The sequence below is a fragment of the Thunnus maccoyii genome, chromosome 21 (genome assembly GCF_910596095.1).
Source record: "Thunnus maccoyii chromosome 21, fThuMac1.1, whole genome shotgun sequence".
Classification (NCBI taxonomy): domain Eukaryota; kingdom Metazoa; phylum Chordata; class Actinopteri; order Scombriformes; family Scombridae; genus Thunnus; species Thunnus maccoyii.
This window is the reverse complement of record NC_056553.1, coordinates 22651809-22672086: the sequence shown is the minus strand read 5'-3', so window position 1 is coordinate 22672086 and position 20278 is coordinate 22651809. Positions and strand designations below refer to the sequence as shown.

At 41.0% G+C, this 20278-nt stretch overlaps 1 protein-coding gene and 9 non-coding genes across 16 annotated transcripts in view; 9 read left to right on the top strand and 1 right to left on the bottom strand.

The window, feature by feature from the left end:
• The window catches only part of sspo (SCO-spondin), an 88567-nt gene that overhangs the window by 66473 nt on the left and 1816 nt on the right, over positions 1 to 20278 (bottom strand). For 2 of the 7 annotated variants that reach the window (XM_042399209.1, XM_042399215.1), the window contains exons 4-18: positions 8989 to 9071; positions 8456 to 8626; positions 8140 to 8363; positions 7751 to 7853; positions 6267 to 6425; positions 5920 to 6005; positions 5570 to 5695; positions 4638 to 4794; positions 3722 to 3974; positions 3477 to 3618; positions 3228 to 3366; positions 2270 to 2442; positions 1796 to 2014; positions 1517 to 1682; positions 609 to 876 (exon numbers count right to left, since the gene is read on the bottom strand). In XM_042399209.1, the coding sequence (XP_042255143.1) occupies positions 609 to 876; positions 1517 to 1682; positions 1796 to 2014; positions 2270 to 2442; positions 3228 to 3366; positions 3477 to 3618; positions 3722 to 3974; positions 4638 to 4794; positions 5570 to 5695; positions 5920 to 6005; positions 6267 to 6425; positions 7751 to 7853; positions 8140 to 8363; positions 8456 to 8626; positions 8989 to 9071 (2469 nt within the window). Of the gene's footprint in view, positions 1 to 608; positions 877 to 1516; positions 1683 to 1791; positions 2015 to 2269; positions 2443 to 3227; positions 3367 to 3476; positions 3619 to 3721; positions 3975 to 4637; positions 4795 to 5569; positions 5696 to 5919; positions 6006 to 6266; positions 6426 to 7750; positions 7854 to 8139; positions 8364 to 8455; positions 8627 to 8988; positions 9072 to 9370; positions 9413 to 9959; positions 10472 to 10496; positions 12029 to 12147; positions 12244 to 20278 lie in introns of those variants that run through there. The other 5 variants (XM_042399212.1, XM_042399213.1, XM_042399211.1 and 2 more) reach the window with 5 other exon arrangements.
• Positions 10006 to 10077, top strand: trnag-ucc. The gene has a single exon. It is a non-coding gene; the product is annotated as a tRNA-Gly (tRNA).
• trnaa-ugc lies at positions 11150 to 11221 on the top strand. Its single transcript has one exon. It is a non-coding gene; the product is annotated as a tRNA-Ala (tRNA).
• Positions 11690 to 11771, top strand: trnas-aga. The gene has a single exon. It is a non-coding gene; the product is annotated as a tRNA-Ser (tRNA).
• trnag-ucc lies at positions 12194 to 12265 on the top strand. The gene has a single exon. It is a non-coding gene; the product is annotated as a tRNA-Gly (tRNA).
• Positions 13346 to 13417, top strand: trnaa-ugc. The gene has a single exon. It is a non-coding gene; the product is annotated as a tRNA-Ala (tRNA).
• On the top strand, positions 13884 to 13965 carry trnas-aga. The gene has a single exon. It is a non-coding gene; the product is annotated as a tRNA-Ser (tRNA).
• On the top strand, positions 14392 to 14463 carry trnag-ucc. The gene has a single exon. It is a non-coding gene; the product is annotated as a tRNA-Gly (tRNA).
• Positions 15755 to 15826, top strand: trnaa-ugc. Its single transcript has one exon. It is a non-coding gene; the product is annotated as a tRNA-Ala (tRNA).
• Positions 16295 to 16376, top strand: trnas-aga. Its single transcript has one exon. It is a non-coding gene; the product is annotated as a tRNA-Ser (tRNA).

Here is a 20278-nt window from a genome sequence, read left to right as displayed (position 1 = left end):
AAATGACAGATTTGTTAGTAACACACTATTCTATTCTATATCTGTTACCCGGTGGAATAAAGGTTCAGTACTATATTCATGAAACTGTGCCAGTATTATATTGCAGCGACATTAAAGCTGTGTTAAGCTGATAACAGAGAAAATATGCTTACTCACTCTGATTCTTTATCACAATTACCTTGTGATAAAAGCAGAAGGCAGATAGCCATTAAAAAGAAAGCTGATTTTTATGATGTGCAATAATACATTAGTAGGTCAGTTAGAGCTTAAACGTAATTAACCTCTATCATCATGTCTTCACTCTGAGAATGTTTAGTGCATCTGCTATTTGCAAGAGCATTACGCCTACACCACAATGTTAATATTTAACCTGGCAGTGAAATTCTCCCATCAAGAGTCAAAGAAGGTTCTATGAAATGAGCTGATCAAAGTGGCAACTAAAAAACTTAAAATTGTGGTTTAGTTATACTTGCTTTATCATCGTGACCTTTTACTTTTCAAGTGCACTAAGGGAAGTGGAGCATTTTTCCAGCGAGAGTATCTAAAACCATACACAGTGTTAGTCAGAATGTTCAAAAGCCAAAAGTTCCTCCTACGCTACTATATACCATGTATTACAGTTGTTCTGAACAACAGCCCCAGGCGAGTACGTCTTGTCTCCTTGCACGCAGGGGCACATAGCGATGGGCACACACTGGCCCTGGTGGTCCTGCACTAGTCCTAATGGGCACTGGCAACCTGGAACACACATCCTAAAGCCCATTCCACCACCACCACCACTGTCATCGCAGCTCCAGCCCTGCCGCAGGTCTGAACATGCACCCCTGCATGCACGACCACACTCCTGGTACACCTGGCCCCCTGAACACTGGACCGCTGGGGAGACACGAGAGGGGAAGAGGTTTTGCAAAGCCAAAACAACTTGGTATAAATAGCTTGGCATAGTACATGATTATACAGCTTTAAAGGCTAAAATCTAAAGGGCACGAAAGTTTGTTAATGGTTTCTCAGTTTTTGGCATAGCAACATTGTGGGGCATATGCTTCTAGCCTTCAAGTAGGCCTGTAAACTGAGCCCTGGCCTGGATATCTAAGCTGTCTCTTGATATGCTGCTGGTGCCACCAAAGACTTGGGGAGGGGATCAAAACTTTCAGGAGGCTCAAGTCCAAGTGAAGTCACAAATCAGTGACAAATCAAGTCTTTCTTGAGTCTGATGTCAAAGGCTTAATTGGTTTCAAGCCATGTGATTCCACACCTAATGAAAATGTCACCTGTATGTGTTGCATCGGATCCTTGGACCAATCAGAATCCAATTAATGGTGACTAAGACCACCCACATGACAGATGAATAAACAAACGAAAGAATGAATGAATGAATTATTCCATTTGATTTCACTGAGAGAGACCCACAATTACTAATCATCAAATATTAATTGGATATTTCTACGAACTCAGTGTTACCATGGCAACCACTAATGGGCATCATGGAACATCATTAAACAATGGCCGTACTTACAGCAGAAGGTGTGGTTGCGCCAGTGGACAGCTACACCCTCCTGGGCACAGTGTCGGGCGTAAGCGGTGAGGATGGTGCAGTGACACACCTTCTGTGGAGCACAACCGCAAACCTCCAACAGACAGAGGCGGAAATAGGGCTCCCTCTCCACCACGTCATGACAGGCCTAAAAGGTCAGAATGAGAGAGTGAGCATGTGTGAATGAGTGAGAGGCAGAGGGTTACGTACACATCACACAACAAGACTGAGACAGACACAACATGTTAGATACACACTAACTTGGAATACGGGGCTGTGTATGACGGAGCACACGGTCTCTGCATAATGTCTCCTCTGGGTGTATGTGGTGCAGGGGTCAGGTGGTGCTCCTCTAGGTAGAGTACAATGCTCTGTAGTGAATTTCCTAGCAAAGGATGACACGCTGTTCTCAACGTCTCCTTCTGGAGTAGTGAAGTCATCATGCTGGTTCCAGGTCAGCGTTCCACACAGGCCGCGCACCTTGAATACAACAAATACACTCATTTACCAAAACAAAGGAACACGAGTTGAGTAGAGTTGAAATTTCTGTTTTGTTTGATCACTGAGTTTCAACTAATCATTTTGGAACTCAAGATGCCACCTATATTTGAAATTTGGAACCACTTAGGCACTCAAAATGGAAAAATGCAAACACTGCTGTTTCATTTAGTTGGTTTCAATTGAGGACTTAGACTGGTACACCTCAAAGCACCATATACAGTATGTGAAGGTCACCTTGTTTGCAAAGCCAGGCTGCAAAGTAATCAGGATCAGGGGTCCATCTAGATGCCAGAGAAGCTGAGCGCCAAACGTCTGGATGAGGAGAAAGGAGGAGGAGGCCCTTCGCACAACGAGGTCCCCTGTCACCACGGGCAACGCCTCCCTCTGGCCATTCAATGTCACTGTGCCTGGAGGAAACAATACCAACTGTAAGCCATCAGATGGTAGTGAAAACATTCACAATGAAGACTTCTCACCATAAAAAATGATATTTATTTATTTATTGGTCATTTATTACATGTAATGCTTTTTCAAAAGAACTTAAAGGTCTTATCTGTTGAACTTGAAATGTTTCTGACTTAAGCAATGTCTACTTTTTCTACAAACAAAAATTCTGCAATAAAAATAATTTGACAGATGCTACAATTACATAAAAATCTGCACATGGTTGCTTTAATAATAACAAACATGTGTTTTCCCCTTTGTAAATACTTGGTTATATATCTGGTTCTTCAGCTGCTTTAACTGCTCTATTATGTTCACCAGTCTCTACTTTAACCTGTCTGTCTGCTGTTTGGTGCTGAGCAAGTAGTGTACAATGGGTTCATTAGAGCTATTTTTTTTGCAAACATCTGCCTGCTGTGGCTGGAAATGAGGTTGATGAGAGCTGTAAAGCTGAACCAAAACAGTAAAGTTGTGGAACATAAACCCAAAACAACGAGCTGAAAGACATTAAAACACTCCATAGATTGATTTAGCATTAACTGACTGAAAACAGCGGAATTATCTTATTTCTCTACAAACAGAATGATTTCTTTATTTGTTTAAAGATGCAATCCATAAAAAATTCTAGACATAGCAGCTTTAATGTTAGTCATGTTTGCTGTTCCCAATGTCAAGGTGTAAAATGATAATTTAACTCTGCAGTACTGGTAGGCATGAGTAGTCAGGTCAGAGTGTTTAACTAACTCACCAGTGTCTGTGATGGTGACTGTGGTGCGTAATGCTGTGACTGACATCTCCCTTAGACAACCTAGTCCTCCTCCACTACCACCTCCTGTTGTGCACTCCCCACAGCGCACACTCACCATCAGCTTCCTGTCAACAAAGTCCTGAACACACACAGAGGATGAAGACACAATGGAGAAGTGGCTGCCACACATACAAATTCATCTCATAGTGTAGATAGTCACTGTATGCATGGTTGCATTGCATGTCTCACCTCCACAGCAGTGAAGGGACAGTCTCCCCCCTGTAGCGAATATCTCTTTTTGTCAAAGGTGGTGACCTGTAGCGCCCCCATCAGGCTGCACTGGGCAGCGCACTTCTCCCCAGTACACTGCCACTGGCCTGCTTTGCACACACTGGGAGGATTGAGAGTTAAAAAAGTAAGAAGGAGGATGGAGAGTCAGAAAGATAATAATGAAATTGTGTGGAAGGGGGAATACAAACACACTACACCCTCACCAGGTGTTGCATCTCTGCTGTATCCTGTCGCCCGACTGGTAGGTACGTCTGCGATGGAAACAAGGACAATCGTCTCTTTTCAGACACAGTCCCTGGTGAACGTAGAGGCCCGGTGGACACTCACAGCCCCCTACACACTCCTCCCTGCACTGGCCCATGGCTGCAGCGGGCCCAGGTAGTTGCTGAGATGCACAGCTGGGGGGGCAGGAGGACACACAGTCCGAAAACACCTGATCTCCAGGACAGACACGACCTGGGGTCCATGCAGAGGAAATACAGTGGAGAGAAAATGAATGATGAGTCAGTGAGAGGAAGGTGTGCAGGTGTTTTTGAGCACCACAATGTTTACTAAGTATACACTCAGTATTACTAAGTGTATACTTACTTAGTAGTCACTTCTACTTTTATGATTACAAAGTCTTTTTTAAGATGTATGTTTGAAATTAAAAAGAGATGTTAGTTATGTCATCACAGTGAATATTTCAATGTCTTTCTTTTCTTTTGTCAGAGTTACAAGCTGTTTTGAAAACTTCTGTGTGTTTCAGTAGGAAACTTCAACATCAGGATTTTTGAATGCCAGACAGTTAAATACCAAAGTCACTTTTTCTATTGCACCCATCTATGTTTGCTTATAGTTTATAGTCAAGTTTTGATTGTCCAATTACATAACTTTCCAGCAATATTCCAGACCTCAGCATTGCCATGCACATCTCATATATACCTTTTCTCTATTCAAGGCACTCATGACTTTTGTCACTACAGCCTTATTTGGTCTGGTATGACCAGTAGCTTTTGGCTGTTAATGTTAGCAAACTTTTGATAGTAAGATATTGTGTAACTGATATTACTGACTGAGTGACTTTATGACACTTCTAAACTAAGCCATCAGGTTGCCCAAACGGTTATATTTTATTACCACATAGTGTGGCTGTCCTCCACATTATGATGACATGTTGCTGGGCACACTCTCGGGCATAGCTTGCCAGAGTGTCACACACTGCTGCATCCCTCTCTCTAGGTGGAAGGCTACAGTACAGGTACAGACAGGTGTCTATGTATGCTGCTGGGTCCACCTGAAAGACACAAAGAAAGACATGTTTGTGTCAAACAGCACTCATTAATATAGTTTTTGACATGCTTGTAGCAGAATATATTGCTGCTTTTTTGATACTAGGGGTAGCCTAAGTTAGAAATTTTGAAATTCTGCACACAGTGGCTTAGAAATGACATAGTAGAAATAAAATAGTAAATAGTAGATTATAGTAGATATATATTGGAAATAAAAATAAGAAAAATGCAATTTATGGAAACACAGATTGTGTAAAGGGATAATCAGATTAGGCATGTACAATGTAGTACAATATGTTATCATATAAAAAAGTGCACCTGTAATGCCTGAGAGAGATAGGCTAGATATCAGCATTTCTAAATTGATAACTTATTAACTCACTAACTTAACTTATTAACTAAGTTTTATTACTGCACCTATTTCAAAAGATTTCAAAATGATTTGTAAGCAATGTTAAATGTAGGTTGAACTTAAACTAGTAATTGAATTCTCTCACTGAGGCTCAGCTGTTGCTTATTCTTTTCCATGTGGTCATTACAAGTCATTAGTCTTTGACACAGTCCCATTTCTTGGAACTGCTGTAAAAATTGACACCTGGTTAATTATCCACTTCAAGCAGCTCTTTGACAACTCATTATACTGATTACAGGCTTGGTTTTCAAAGAAATATGATTAAAGCATCTGCGTGTATCCAAGTCTCCGAAAGGACAATGAAAAACAATGAGTTAGAGAAAACAGGTAATGAGATGTGACTGTGATGAGTATCAGGGGTGTCTGACCCGGAGGTGGCAGTGTGTGAAGCTGTTTTCCAGTAGTCGGTGACACACAGACTCAGCCTGTCTGCGTAAGGCAGCATCTCCAGAGACATCACAGCTATGCCCCAGCTCAGCCGCATCACTGCAGCCCTGAAAGAAGCATGAGACCCATGGTCGATCACATTTAATGCGATTTGACCTTTAGAACTGTCACAGAACTGACACCAAGAGCAACCCTTAATCTTGCGTCCTGTTTGAATTCAGAAAGCACACAAATCAAATGTCTCTTTTTATTGAAAAATAACAGCAGTGACAAAAAGCCATAATGTTGCAAAAGGAAGTCAAATACTCATTCAATGTATTCAGTGCAGTACTTCATTCTGCTGGTCAGGAACTTTCCATGAGTTGCCAAAGCTGGCAGCATACTGGGACACAGTTCCACCCATTGTGGTGAAATCATCTACAACAGAAGAAACAAACAGGTTACAGCTGCACAGGAAAAGTGTTTGAACATAAACACTTGCATAGTAGTGGCCACAGTTTTGGTATTTCAGGTTAAATCCAGCCTAAGAGAAGATGCAGTCCAAATAAGCCTGGGTCAGAGTCCACAAGAAATACACAAGTTTAATTTTCAATCAGAATCCTGGGTCATTGATGAGAGACACAATAGCAGAGTATGTAGACATCATGTGTGAGCTTGCACACGTCACATTTCCCTCACCTTCAGCGTTGTTATTATAGACTCCACAGAGTCCCCTGGTGGCTGCCAGGTGTTCAGCAGTCACTGTTAAGTAGACGGTGTTGGCCAGGTCGAACTTCACTCTCACCCCAAGACCACTCTCCACAAACACAAAGTCCCCCAGCCAATGGACACTTACTCCTGCAAGAAGTGGGACATAGCGCAATGTAAACTGGTTACACGTAAAATTGTTAGTCTTTACTTGTGCTGTGCTATGTTTTCAACTTGTATAAAAGTCTGCTGCATTGACATCTGATGGCGTAGAATCGTTGATGGCTGTGTAAAATGTTAGCTTTCTACCAGTTAGCGAAAACCCCTAAATTCAATTAGTTGTTAAAGCTAAAATCGACCTAAAGAAGTTGGAAGATAGAAGGGGGAAATGATAAGGGTTGTTCTAAGTCACAAAGAAGAGGTAAAAAGGGAGATTTGGATAGAGACGATGGAAGATGACCCTACAGAAAATACCAACACAGATGCTACCAAGCTAGGAGGAGAGACTGCAATACTGACTACCATACAAGAAGTGAGGAAATATATGACTACAGAAATGCAAGCGCTCAGGGGTGATATCACAAAACAACTATCTGACCTTCAAAATAACTTCCAGACAGACATAAAGAAAAGACTTTAATCAGAAGATCGTGGAGATAACAGGAAAAATTGACCTCACAACTGAAAGGCTGGAAGAAGCTGAACACCGAATCGAGGATATGGAGACATGGGGCATAGGTGCAAAAGATACAATGACCTCCTTGTTGAAAACGCAATACACTCAACTCAACCACTTGTGATCAGATCACCAAAAGATGCATTTTAATAAATTTTTAAATGGATGAAAATATTACTTCAAATGCAGTGGTCAAGTTAAAATTTTGTAAATGTTTTATTTATGTTCATAATTATTTTATAAATGTTACTGTAACAGCTACAAGAAATAGCCTAATAGGATTCATAGTCTATGTAGGCCCACTGTGGTTCTCATTTATTTTCAGGAATAAAAACATTTCAAAAAGATCAAACCCCCCCCTGATTTTTTCACAAATGTATCATCTAATACAACTGAATAAACATGTACATGTTTATCAGATAAAATAAGAACAAAAGAGGAATTAAATTTCACATAAAAACATACACTGTACTCTTGAATCAATCCTTTTGTTAATGTTTGTTAGACATGTAGAGAAAACTGGTCAGATTGTGCAAAAAATATTTAATTTCTTGGGAACTACACTTTTGATTTAAAGAAACTATTTCTTTAAAAAAATCTATCTACACTTGGTTCAATTTCAGTTAAATAACACGTTTCTATGCAATTTATGATTATGAGATTTCCCAAGTAAATCCATGTGTCATGGTGTGACAAAATCATCTGCGGGATTTTCTGTTATTCCAATGTTTAAATATGGTCATGGTTAAAAATATCATACTGGAAATGGGAGGTTGAGTGACAGTTGACATTAGCTTACCATTTTGGAAGAGTGGGTCTCCCCTTGGGACATGGAGGTTGTTCAGTGTTAAGTTCCTTTGGTGAATTGAAACCAAATCTAAACCCAGCATCATTCTCAGAGCCTGAAGAAAGGGTCACAAATTCATATAAGCATGTACACTTACCTATAGTCAGATATTTCCATTACTGCTGATTTTTATGCCCAGTATAAGCAAACCCACAGGTCATACTTGCTTTCAGTGGCAGGCAGCTTCTGTATTTGTGGTCCACAATGCTACCACTATTATTTCTTTATATTAACTCATGCTCATTTATGGTTAGAGGTGGGAAAAGTCAAGAAAAGCACAAGAATATGCTACCAGTAATACCACATCATCAATCAGTGGTGTAATCTGCAGTATTTCATACCTTACTGCAGTCTCCTCTCCCGTCACACACCGTACTGATGTAAACAGCCCAGGTCCCATCAGTGGATGAGGCCAGCAGGTAAGTGCAGCTGCCCTGGAAGTGGAAGTGCTTCCTGTCAAAAGTGCGGTAGTGGGTACCACCCCAGGACATGCAGGTGGCCGAACCCTGAGGGACCCTGATGCTACCCATCAGACCCCCACGCACCAGGGGGGAGGACTGGGAGTCTGGAGAGGAGCAAGTGAAGATATATTAGGGAATTAGAGCAAAATTTTCGGGAAGAAGAGAAATAAGTCAGTACGAGTTCATGTCCTCTGACCTGGAAGGAGAGTGTAAGTGCAAGACAAGCAGGTCTGGTCTGATGCGTTTCTCCAACTCAGTCCCCATAGGCTGCTGCAGCACTGCTCCATCGGCATCAAGGAGGAGTTATGGAGTCCAGGGAACTCCTCACAACTCCATGTAGAGTAGCACTGGCCACGCACTCCTACACCTGGGAGAGAGTGGACAGACTGATGTGGTTAGCAAAAGGATGTAGGGGGTCAATGAAAAGGAAAGTGTTAAAGGACAGAAGGAGTCAGGAAAACACTTCTGACAAAATCTGGTATTGTCACAGTCTTCATATATTTGTTGTTGTGATTGGTAATTCTTTCTTATAAGCAATTAAATGAAAATAAGCTTGAACTTTGGGCTTGGGCAACAACCTGTGATCATACAAGGAAATAAAGGAACATGATGAGACAAGTACTTGTGTTATGTTTATATACAATATATACAATACTTTCAAAAATAGATTTTTATGTAAAACTGCAACTACAACAAAACTAAAAAACTACAACAAATTTTTGTCCTTACCCTCAGAGCAGCGTGCTCCGCCCCAGCCCTCACAGCATGCCCTCACTGTCTTGTTCACCTTCTGGCTCTCCATCTCTGGTGGTCTGAGGTGGACAGGCATATCAGATGAATAGTCAATATATTAAATTCATTCATAATTAATTCAATTTTCATTCTGGTCACTGTGAAGTACGGGTATTTCCTTGATGTTGACATAAAATCAAGGTTTAACTTAATAGCTTTTATTTAATTTACAGTGTATGTATTTCACCCAAACTGGTAGAGATTTACAGCATAGCCCTCTACAAAATCATGAGCACATCTGACAACACAGCCATGGGAAGTGCCTGGCTTATGGAGTGTGTAGAGAAAAAGACTGCATCAGCAGCCCAATACCACGTACTCTGACAGCACTTTCTACAGGATACCTCACACAGCCCCAGTCAAATCAAATCCACTGTATGAAAACAGGAATAGCAAACATTACAACATGTTGAAGACCAAAGAGCAGGTCCAAGTGGAATAATATCGACATATATCTTCCTGGATCTGAGGCAGGTCCAGCTGTCAGAATTATTTTACTTTGACAAAACAACACTTACAAGCTTTTTCTGGAGCTTTCATATCACAGGGTCATTGATAGATGGCTTGCTTAGTTGTCATGGAGATGGATCTGCTGACATGTGGACTATTAGTGTAATGATTTCATAGCATTTGATTTCATAACTCCATCTAATTTTATGAAATGACTGTATGGTTTAAAGCTCCAGAAAAAAATAGTAAGTGGACTTTCATTTGGTATTGTTAAGATCAAGAATGAACATTCATACTAATTTGAATTATTTTAGTTTAAATAGTAATCGTAAATGGCGTAAATTCCAGAATGAATCGACATTGACTTCCTGAATAAAACTACATTCTTCACTTCTCTGCTTGGTGTACCTCCCTCTTCCTCTCCTCTATTCCTCCTCCTCTCCCTGTTGAATTCTTACACTGATATAAAGTGCTGATTTGGCAGTAAAATCCTCATCTTCCACAGCGATGGTGGTATAGTGGTGAGCATAGCTGCCTTCCAAGCAGTTGACCCGGGTTGGATTCCTGGCTATTGCAATTCTGTTTTGTTGTTTATGAAGCCAGTGGCAATCTCCGGGGCTAATAAAATCAAGCCAATGGGAAAGTGCCAAAAACTGCTGAGTTGGCAGTGAAATCCTCATCTTCCACAGCCTCTGTGGCTGAAAAACAAAGCCAATGCAAAAGTGCCAAAAGCTGGCTCCAAAAGCAAGTCAATCCTTGTAGACTCCTGTGTTGAAATGCCCAACTTTACAGGAGAAACATGTTTACAGCCTCGTACAAAAAGAGTTTTGGTCTCTATATCGAAGATAGCGACGGCCGAAATGCAAACTTGAGGCTTCAAAACGGGAGTCCACAAACAATGGGTTACGTCCATCATTTTTTCAGTTCCATGTTTTAAAGGCTACTTTTGGCATCTTTCATTTCACTAATGTGCACTAGTGTAGACATTCTCTTACAGCTCAACTGTCCAAAGCTCGTCTTCGTCTTCGTCTTCCAGAGGGTGGTGTAGGTCAGCTTTCTGTTGGTCTCTTCTAATAAATTGCCTTAAATTGCAGACATACCACAGGGTTCCCTCAAGTCCTCTTACGAACTCTGCCACAGAACATTTGGAAAGTGATTAAAAATTAGGGGTTCGTCACACTGTAGATGAAAATATTCAGTTGTTCATCATCAAAAGCCTGTGATATCGTACTCTTCTGTGCCGTAGACAGACTTCTGTTGTTGTCGAAAAACTATTAAAATACGTCAGTGAGCCACACCGCCTCACAGGGTGAAATGCTCCTCGCCCGGGTCACATTAGTTTGTTTACAAACGGCTCCAAAGTCTGATAACAGTGATCACGTTTTCAGTCTTGGGAGTGTAGTTCCGTGTACGGCACACGACACTGCAACACGGCTATGCTATTCTTCGCTAGCTTGTTGTGCTACATATCACAAACTCTTGAATTTGTAGGCGGTGTGGCTCACTGACGTATTTTAATAGTTTTGTAGCTGCTGTAGTCATAGTGTATCCCCTTTACGCTGAAGTAGATATCCAGCTTAAGTTGTGCTACATCCCTTTGTTCAAACTCTTCTCATATGTCTGCTATCTTAATTCGCTCTATAAACAGGGGGATGTAGCTCAGTGGTAGAGCGCATGCTTTGCATGTATGAGGCCCCGGGTTCAATCCCCGGCATCTCCAACAGGTTTTATGATGACAACAAACTTGTAGACATCACATCACCTCAGCAGAGACAAAAAATCAAAAGGCTTCACACTGAAAAAATATGCACGTGCAATTTGTATATAAGAGCTTGTGTATGAATGGGACGGAACATTGAGAACACTTCCTAATAGAAAAGCGTAATAAGACAGGACAGAGAAACTTGTGGAGTACTTCTCGCTAAGTTAAACAAAGACAATAGTGTTTTTTATTTGTAGGTGATGGTGACATATCCGTGACATGGTTGCTTTTCTTTTATTACCTGTCAGATCTCTATCGAGACACAGTCATACACCAAAACTGAAGAGTAATACTGCCCTTACAAACTGTCTGTGAAGCTCTTTGTGAGGCAATGATATGAATGTTGTACTGTAGTGTGGTATTGGTGGAACAACGCGTGTGACATGTATGCATTTGACACCCCAACAACAGGCTCTGATCATGGTGGTTGTCGTGGCCGAGTGGTTAAGGCGATGGACTAGAAATCCATTGGGGTCACCCCGCGCAGGTTCGAATCCTGCCGACAACGATGCCTTAATCTTGTTCACGCGCTGCCTGATGGAATTCTGAGAAGCCAGAAGCCACCAGCCAGGAGAACCGTAGGGGGGACCTCTTGGATGAGTAGTGAAAATGGAACAATGAATCTGGTTGCTTTCAAATGAGTCATTCTAGATGTTGGACTGGACCTGCGCTACTTGCTCTTCTGCACAGTCCTTCATGTCATACATTGACTACATACAATATCCACTCTGTTATCATTTAGTTTTTTGCAGCGTAGCTTCTGTAGTCAATAATAATATTACTATTAGTTACAGGTATGTCAAACTACATTCTTCTCTTCTCTGCTTGGTGTACTTCCCTCTTCCTCTCCTCTGTTCCTCCTCCTCTCCCTGTTGAATTCTTACACTGATATAAAGTGCTGATTTGGCAGTAAAATCCTCATCTTCCACAGCGATGGTGGTATAGTGGTGAGCATAGCTGCCTTCCAAGCAGTTGACCCGGGTTCGATTCCCGGCCATCGCAGCTCCGTTTCGTTGCTTACAAAGTAAGCGTCAATTTCTGTGGCTAAGAAACCAAGCCAGTGTGAAAGTGCCAAATACTGCAGTTACTCAAATGGCATCATGAGGCTGTCTCCAAAAGTGCGTCAATCTGCGTAGACCCCCATGCTGCATGTTGAAATGCCCAGCTTTACGGCAGAAATAAATGTGTTTACAGCCTGGTACAAAAAGGGTTTTGGTCTCTATAGCCAGTTTCCCCGTTCATGACAACTCAACAGTGGGAGATTTTTCATATAACTCAGCCATTTCAATTTTCTTGAGGCTAAAAGTCACGCAGCGCCAAAGCTGTCCAAAGCTCGTCTTTGTCTTCCAGAGGGTGGTGCAGGTCAGCTTTCTGTTGGTCTCTTCTAATAAATTGCCTTAAATTGCAGACATACCACAGGGTTCCCTCAGGTCCTCTTACGAAACCTGCCTGACAACGTTTGGGAAGTGATTAAAAATTAGGGGTCCGTCACATTGTTGATGAACAACTGTTTTCAGTCTCCGGAGTGTAGTTCCGTGTACGGCACACGACACTGCAACACGGCTACGTTTACAGAGCTTCGCTAGCTTGTTGTGCTACATATCACAAACTCTTGAATTTGTATCACATCACAGAAGGTGAAAAGACCACTCTCTTGAGACAGTGGGCCTCATGCAAGAACCACTCGTACGAACAGATTCGTTCTTCAGAGACACGTACGAGTGATTTAAGAACATTTGTGGTGAATGGGAATTTGACTGAAAATTCTCTTTTTTGTAATGGATTCATTGCTCACGTAATCAATAGGGAAAACTGCCAAACATTTGCTGGTTTTACTTTGTCGTTGTGAAGGTTTGCTGCTCGTCTTAGTTTGACATGATTGCAAACTGAATTTTTGGGGTTCTGGACTTTTGGATCATTTGTGGTGTAGCCTACGTTGTGGTTTCAGGGCCTACACATGTAGCTGCTGTAGTTATAGTGTATCCCCTTTACGCTGAAGTAGATATCCAGCTTAAGTTGTGCTACATCCCTTTGTTCAAACTCTTCTCATATGTCTGCTATCTTAATTCACTCTATAAACAGGGGGATGTAGCTCAGTGGTAGAGCGCATGCTTTGCATGTATGAGGCCCCGGGTTCAATCCCCGGCATCTCCAACAGGTTTTATGATGACAACAAACTTGTAGACATCACATCACCTCAGCAGAGACAAAAAATTCAAAAGGCTTCTGAAAAAATATGCACGTGCAATTTGTATGTAAGAGCTTGTGTATGAATGGGACGGAACATTGAGAACTCTCCCTAATAGAAAAGCATAATAAGACAGGACAGAGAAACTTGTGGAGTACTTCTCGCTAAGTTAAACAAAGATAGTGTTTTTATTTGTAGGTGATGGTGATGTGACATATCCGTGACATGGTTGCTTTTCTTTTATTACCTGTCAGATCTCTATCGAGACACAGTCATACACCAAAACTGAAGAGTAATACTGCCCTTACAAACTGTCTGTGAAGCTCTTTGTGAGGCGATGATATGAATGTTGTACTGTAGTGTGGTATTGGTGGAACAACACGTGTGACACGTATGCATTTGACACCCCAACAACAGATTCTTATCAGGGTGGTTGTCGTGGCCGAGTGGTTAAGGCGATGGACTAGAAATCCATTGGGGTCTCCCCGCGCAGGTTCGAATCCTGCCGACAACGATGCCTTAATCTTGTTCACGCGCTGCCTGATGGAATTCTGAGAAGCCACCAGCCAGGAGAACCGTAGGGAGCACCTCTTGGATGAGTAAAGAAATGCCTTCAAGAATGAAACAGTGAATCTGGTTGCTTTCAAATGAGTCATTCTAGATGTTGGACTGGACCTGCGCTACTTGCTCTTCTGCACAGTCCTTTACGTCATACTTTGACTACATACAATATCCACTCTGTTATCATTTAGTTTCTTGCAGCGTAGCTTCTGTAGTCAATAATAATATTACTATTAGTTACAGGTATGTCAAACTACATTCTTCTCTTCTCTGCTTGGTGTACCTCCCTCTTCCTCTCTTCTGTTCCTCCTCCTCTCCCTGTTGAATTCTTACACTGATATAAAGTGCTGATTTTGCAGTAAAATTCTCATCTTGCACAGCGATGGTGGTATAGTGGTGAGCATAGCTGCCTTCCAAGCAGTTGACCCGGGTTCGATTCCCGGCCATCGCAGCTCAGTTTCGTTGCTTACAAAGCAAGCGGCAACTTCTGTGGCTGAGAAACCAAGCCAGCACGAAAGTGCCAAATACTGCAGTTACTTGAATAGCAACATGAGGCTGTCACCAAAAGTGCGTCAATCTGTGTAGACCCCCATGCTGCATGTTGAAATGCCCAGCTTTACGGCAGAAACAAATGTGTTTACAGCCTGGTGCAAAAAAGGGTTTTGGTCTCTATAGCTAGTTTCCCCTTTCATGACAACTCAACAGTGGGATATTTTTCATATAACTCAGCCATTTCAATTTTCTTGAGGCTAAAAGTCACGCAGCGCCAAAGCTGTCCAAAGCTCGTCTTCTTCTTCGTCTTCGTCTTCCAGAGGGTGGTGTAGTTCAGCTTTCTGTTGGTCTCTTCTAATAAATTGCCTTAAATTGCAGACATACCACAGGGTTCCCTCAGGTCCTCTTACGAAACCTGCCCGACAACGTTTGGGAAGTGATTAAAAATTAGGGGTCCGTCACATTGTTGATGAACAACTGAAGAAAATATTCAGTTGTTCATCAACATCATCCAAAACCTGTGATATCGTACTCTACTGCGTCGCAGACTTCTGTTGTTGTCGAAAAACTATTAAAATACGTCAGTGAGCCACACCGCCTCACAGGGTGAAATGCTCCTCGCCCGGGTCACATTAGTTTGTTTACAAATGGCTCCAAAGTCTGATAACAGTGATCAAGTTTTCAGTCTCGGGAGTGTAGTTCCGTGTACGGCACACGACACTGCAACACGGCTACATTTACAGAGCTTCGCTAGCTTGTTGTGCTACATATCACAAACTCTTGAATTTGTATCACATCACAGAAGGTGAAAAGACCACTCTCTTGAGACAGTGGGCCTCATGCAAGAACCACTCGTACGAACAGATTCGTTCTTCAGAGACACGTACGAGTGATTTAAGAACATTTGTGGTGAATGGGAATTTGACTGAAAATTCTCTTTTTTGTAATGGATTCATTGCTCACGTAATCAATAGGGAAAACTGCCAAACATTTGCTGGTTTTACTTTGTCGTTGTGAAGGTTTGCTGCTCGTCTTAGTTTGACATGATTGCAAACTGAATTTTTGGGGTTCTGGACTTTTGGATCATTTGTGGTGTAGCCTACGTTGTGGTTTCAGGGCCTACACATGTAGCTGCTGTAGTTATAGTGTATCCCCTTTACGCTGAAGTAGATATCCAGCTTAAGTTGTGCTACATCCCTTTGTTCAATCTCTTCTCATATGTCTGCTATCTTAATTCACTCTATAAACAGGGGGATGTAGCTCAGTGGTAGAGCGCATGCTTTGCATGTATGAGGCCCCGGGTTCAATCCCCGGCATCTCCAACAGGTTTTATGATGACAACAAACTTGTTGACATCACATCACCTCAGCAGAGACGAAAAATCAAAAGGCTTCACACTGAAAAAATATGCACGTGCAATTTGTATATAAGGGCTTGTGAATTAGTGGGACGGAACATTAAGAACACTCCCTAATAGAAAAGCATAATAAGACAGGACAGAGAAACTTGTGGAGTACTTCTCGCTAAGTTAAACAAAGACAATAGTGTTTTTTATTTGTAGGTGATGGTGACATATCCGTGACATGGTTGCTTTTCTTTTATTACCTGTCAGATCTCTATCGAGACACAGTCATGCACCAAAACTGAAGAGTAATACTGCCCTTACAAACTGTCTGTGAAGCTCTTTGTGAGGCGATGATATGAATGTTGTACTGTAGTGTGGTATTGGTGGAACAACACGTGTGACACGTATGCATTTGACACCCCAACAACAGGTTCTTATCATCGTGGTTGTCGTGGCCGAGTGGTTAAGGCGATGGACTAGAAATCCATTGGGGTCACCCCGCGCAGGTTCGAATCCTGCCGACAACGATGCCTTAATCTTGTTCACGCGCTGCCTGATGGAATTCTGAGAAGCCAGAAGCCACCAGCCAGGAGAACCGTAGGGGGGACCTCTTGGATGAGTAGTGAAATGCCTTCAAGAATGAAACAGTGAATCTGGTTGCTTTCAAATGAGTCATTCTAGATGTTGGACTGGACCTGGACTGCTTACTCTTCTGCACAGTCCTATACTTCATAGAATAACTACATACAATATCCACTCTGTTATCATTTAGTTTTTTGCAGCGTAGCTTCTGTAGTCAATAATAATATTACTCTTAGTTACGGGTATGTCAAGCTACATTCTTCTCTTCTCTGCTTGGTGTACCTCCCTCCTCCTCTCCTCTGTTCCTCCTCCTCTCCCTGTTGAATTCTTACACTGATATAAAGTGCTGATTTTGCAGTAAAATCCTCATCTTGCACAGCGATGGTGGTATAGTGGTGAGCATAGCTGCCTTCCAAGCAGTTGGCTGGGGTTTGATTCCCGGCCATCGCAATTCTATTTTTGTTGTTTGCAGGAGGACAACCGCTTGTTCTTTAATTCTGTTGACTAATCTTTGATTCTTAATGAAAATAAGAGACAGACTCTCTGGTTTCCTAAGTTTGTAAGAGCAGACTCTCGGCCTCCAGAACTGGACTTTGCAACCCTCCAAGTGGGGGTTTGATCGGTGATGCTCAACAGACTCAGAAAAACCTCCTAGAGACCATTTCGATAAGTTGATTTACAACACGAACTAAAAGCATGAAATGACCTTAAAGGCCACTTGGACTGGGGGAAACAACTCCCACCTTATAGATGGATGCCAGACTCTTATCACCAAAGCCATAAACTAATCCACATTCCTGAGGACTTCGTGAAGCCCCTTTCAAATCTGAGACAAACCTGAAATTCATGTAAATTAAAGGTCTAATCATCATGTAACTTATATCATGTTAGTTGTCATGTAAATACAAGAAGAACGGTGTAACTTTCATAGATGTATGACTATCTACTAAAGAGAAATAAGAATTAGATTGTATTATCCTTTTATACTAACAGGTAACAATACTGCTCCTCTATTGACAAGAGTTGAATTCCCTTATGTGAAGAGTTAATGAATCTTTAATAACCATGTATTTGTATTTTAAGTGTTGAACTTGTGATCTATTAACCTCATAAACAATCATATTTTAGTAGTTAAAGTAGACAAGTAGTTTGGTTGAAAGAATGAAGTTTCTAAAATAATAGGAATGTAAAGATAATATTTGAAGGATTTTGAGTTTAAAGTTTCTTTTATTGTTAAACAATAATCACGTTGAATGCTTTTATATTAGAAAGTAAGTTATGTCAACTTGTTGTTTCTGAAAGTAATCTAATCACATAAGTGTTGCCTGACTTTATTTCCTTTCACTATAGTATTAAACTTTATTTCAGTAGATGGTTTAAGTTGTGTAAATAGTTTGAGAAAGTTGAACTAATGAAGGTTGTATGCTTAGACATTGTGAAGTGTTAATATGAAGATTAATGTTTGTTATTAGAAGAACTGACTTATCATGAATCATGTAAATTGTTTAACTGTTTTTGAATGGTTTCACAAATACACAAGCTGACAGAACCATTATTAATCAGAAATATCATGAATGCTTGGACATAATGAAAAGAATGTGTTTACAGCTTTAATGTGAAATAATAGGCAACAGTGACTTGAAGTGTGAGTTTTTGCATGTAAAAACTCAGAATTATATTTCACCAAATTCCTTTACTTCAGGAGACGCAGGCTGCAAAGCACCAGCCACACCTAAAGCCTCTAGAACAAAGAAAGTGAATATTCATCAATAATTCGACGTGAAACCCTTTAGAACACACTTCTTTGAGCTGGCCTCCAAGAACTCAAGAAAACTCTTAAGACGTCTTTTATTTCTTTATCAACCAAATATATCCGTGTTTAATCTTTTATTGCAACAAGTTAATTTGTTTTGTTTTATTAGTAACATAAGGTCTTGTATTTCCACGTATAGTAATTTAATTTGAAGTAAACATGTACAGTATTTTATTTTGAAGTAGACGCCGCTGAAGACTTGAGCGTAGTCAGACTAAACTTTATTCGACACTTAACTCGAACTAAAACGAAGAAGAAGAAGAAGAAGAAAAAGGAGAACACTTGAAACTGCTCTCTGAGAGCAAGACCGCAACCCAGAAGTGAAGCCGGCCTGAAGACTCTGCCAGAGTAGCCTGAAACGGCTTGATTCTTTACCAACACTCAATGCCTCTGCATCCACTGAGATGCGCCACCACCCACAGCTGATACAGGCTCTTTCACTGCAACACTGCTGGTGATGCTGCATCAAACAACGCTGGACCTGCCAAGATGACGCCTCTACCAAGACGACACACCTCAACAGTAAGGCATGACATGGCTTTGTGATCAAGGGTTGATGTCGAACAACGTTAAAGTCACACACTTCGAGCCACTCTTGCTGAATAATTTTCTTTATAAATTTTTATCATTCTTAGGCCTTATTTATTTATTTATTTATTTTACTTTCTTTTTATTTATTATGTTCTGTATATTATTTGTATATATTATATTATCTATGCTTTATCATGTATCCTCAAGACGTTAAGCTATTAATAAATGTCTTCATTTATCCTAAAAGTGGTTGGTTGTTTCTTTGAGCTGCAGTAAACAGAGGTCACTGTTTGGGACAAGAACTTACGATTGTGAGACTGATTCATTGATTAAACTGAACAAGGGTTAGTGCTCCCTCCTGGCACTAACAAATCCTAACCAAAAAGGAGGTGGTGCCCTAATGACGAGGTAATTCATTAATAAAGTATTAATACTCCTACATGTTCATAAAGAAAGCTGCAACCTCTGTGGCTGAAAAACAAAGCCAACACGAAAGTGCCAAAACCTGCAGTTACTAGAATGGCCACTTGAAGCTGGCTCCAAAAGCGAGCCGATTTGCATAGACTCCCATGTTAAAATGCCCAACTTTACAGCATAATCAAACAGGTTTATGTCCATCATTTTTTCTATTCCATGTTTTAAAGGCTACAAAGTCCTCAGTGTTGTGGCAACAAGAGCATGATCCCTCATCATATTATCATCAACAACAGTTCTGACACAGGAGGAAATGTTATTTGTACAAATATCTCAACGTATCTTTTAGCTGGACACAAACAATAGTGCATTGATTCTATTGAACTTATGAGAAACCCTTTCAAACCTGTTGCATCTGTAAAATTTTTTATCCCAAACATGAGGATTGAGAACACCCTAAGTGATCCTATGTTCACTTGTTTACCAGAGACTCCTATTGCACCTCCGGATGTGCCCGTTTGGTCAAACAAGGACTGCAGCAATTTTCTCTCCTTCTTTGTTGGTAAGATTAGAGATGTCAGCGCTAGCACTAACCCCCCATTTATTCCCCTCTTCACTTTATGCTTTTCAGCTGTCAATGGACTGTTTCTCTCTTATTTCCATACAAGACCTCACTGTTCTGGTGGGTAGTATGATCCTCCCCCTCTCCTGTTGACATTCAACCCACTTCTGTGCTTAAAAATGAACTTGAGTGTAGCAATCATAATTTTTATAACAATATTTCCTATCACTGTTAGGCTGACAATGTGTTGCACAACTGTCTGACTGCCATTAAGGACTGGACGTCAAACAACGTCTTACAGCTTAATGACAAGACAGAGGTTCTTATCATTGCTTCTGACAGTATAGCTCCCAAGGTTGCTAAGAGTATTGGGTCCCTTTCCTTCCTCAGCTGTTTGGTCTAACTTAAGAAATCTCGGTGTTATATTTGACCAGGCTATGCATTTCGATCAGCATATTAAATCACTGACTCATGCATTTTTTCTATCTAAGAAATATTACAAAACTCAAGTCTTATCACAACCGGAG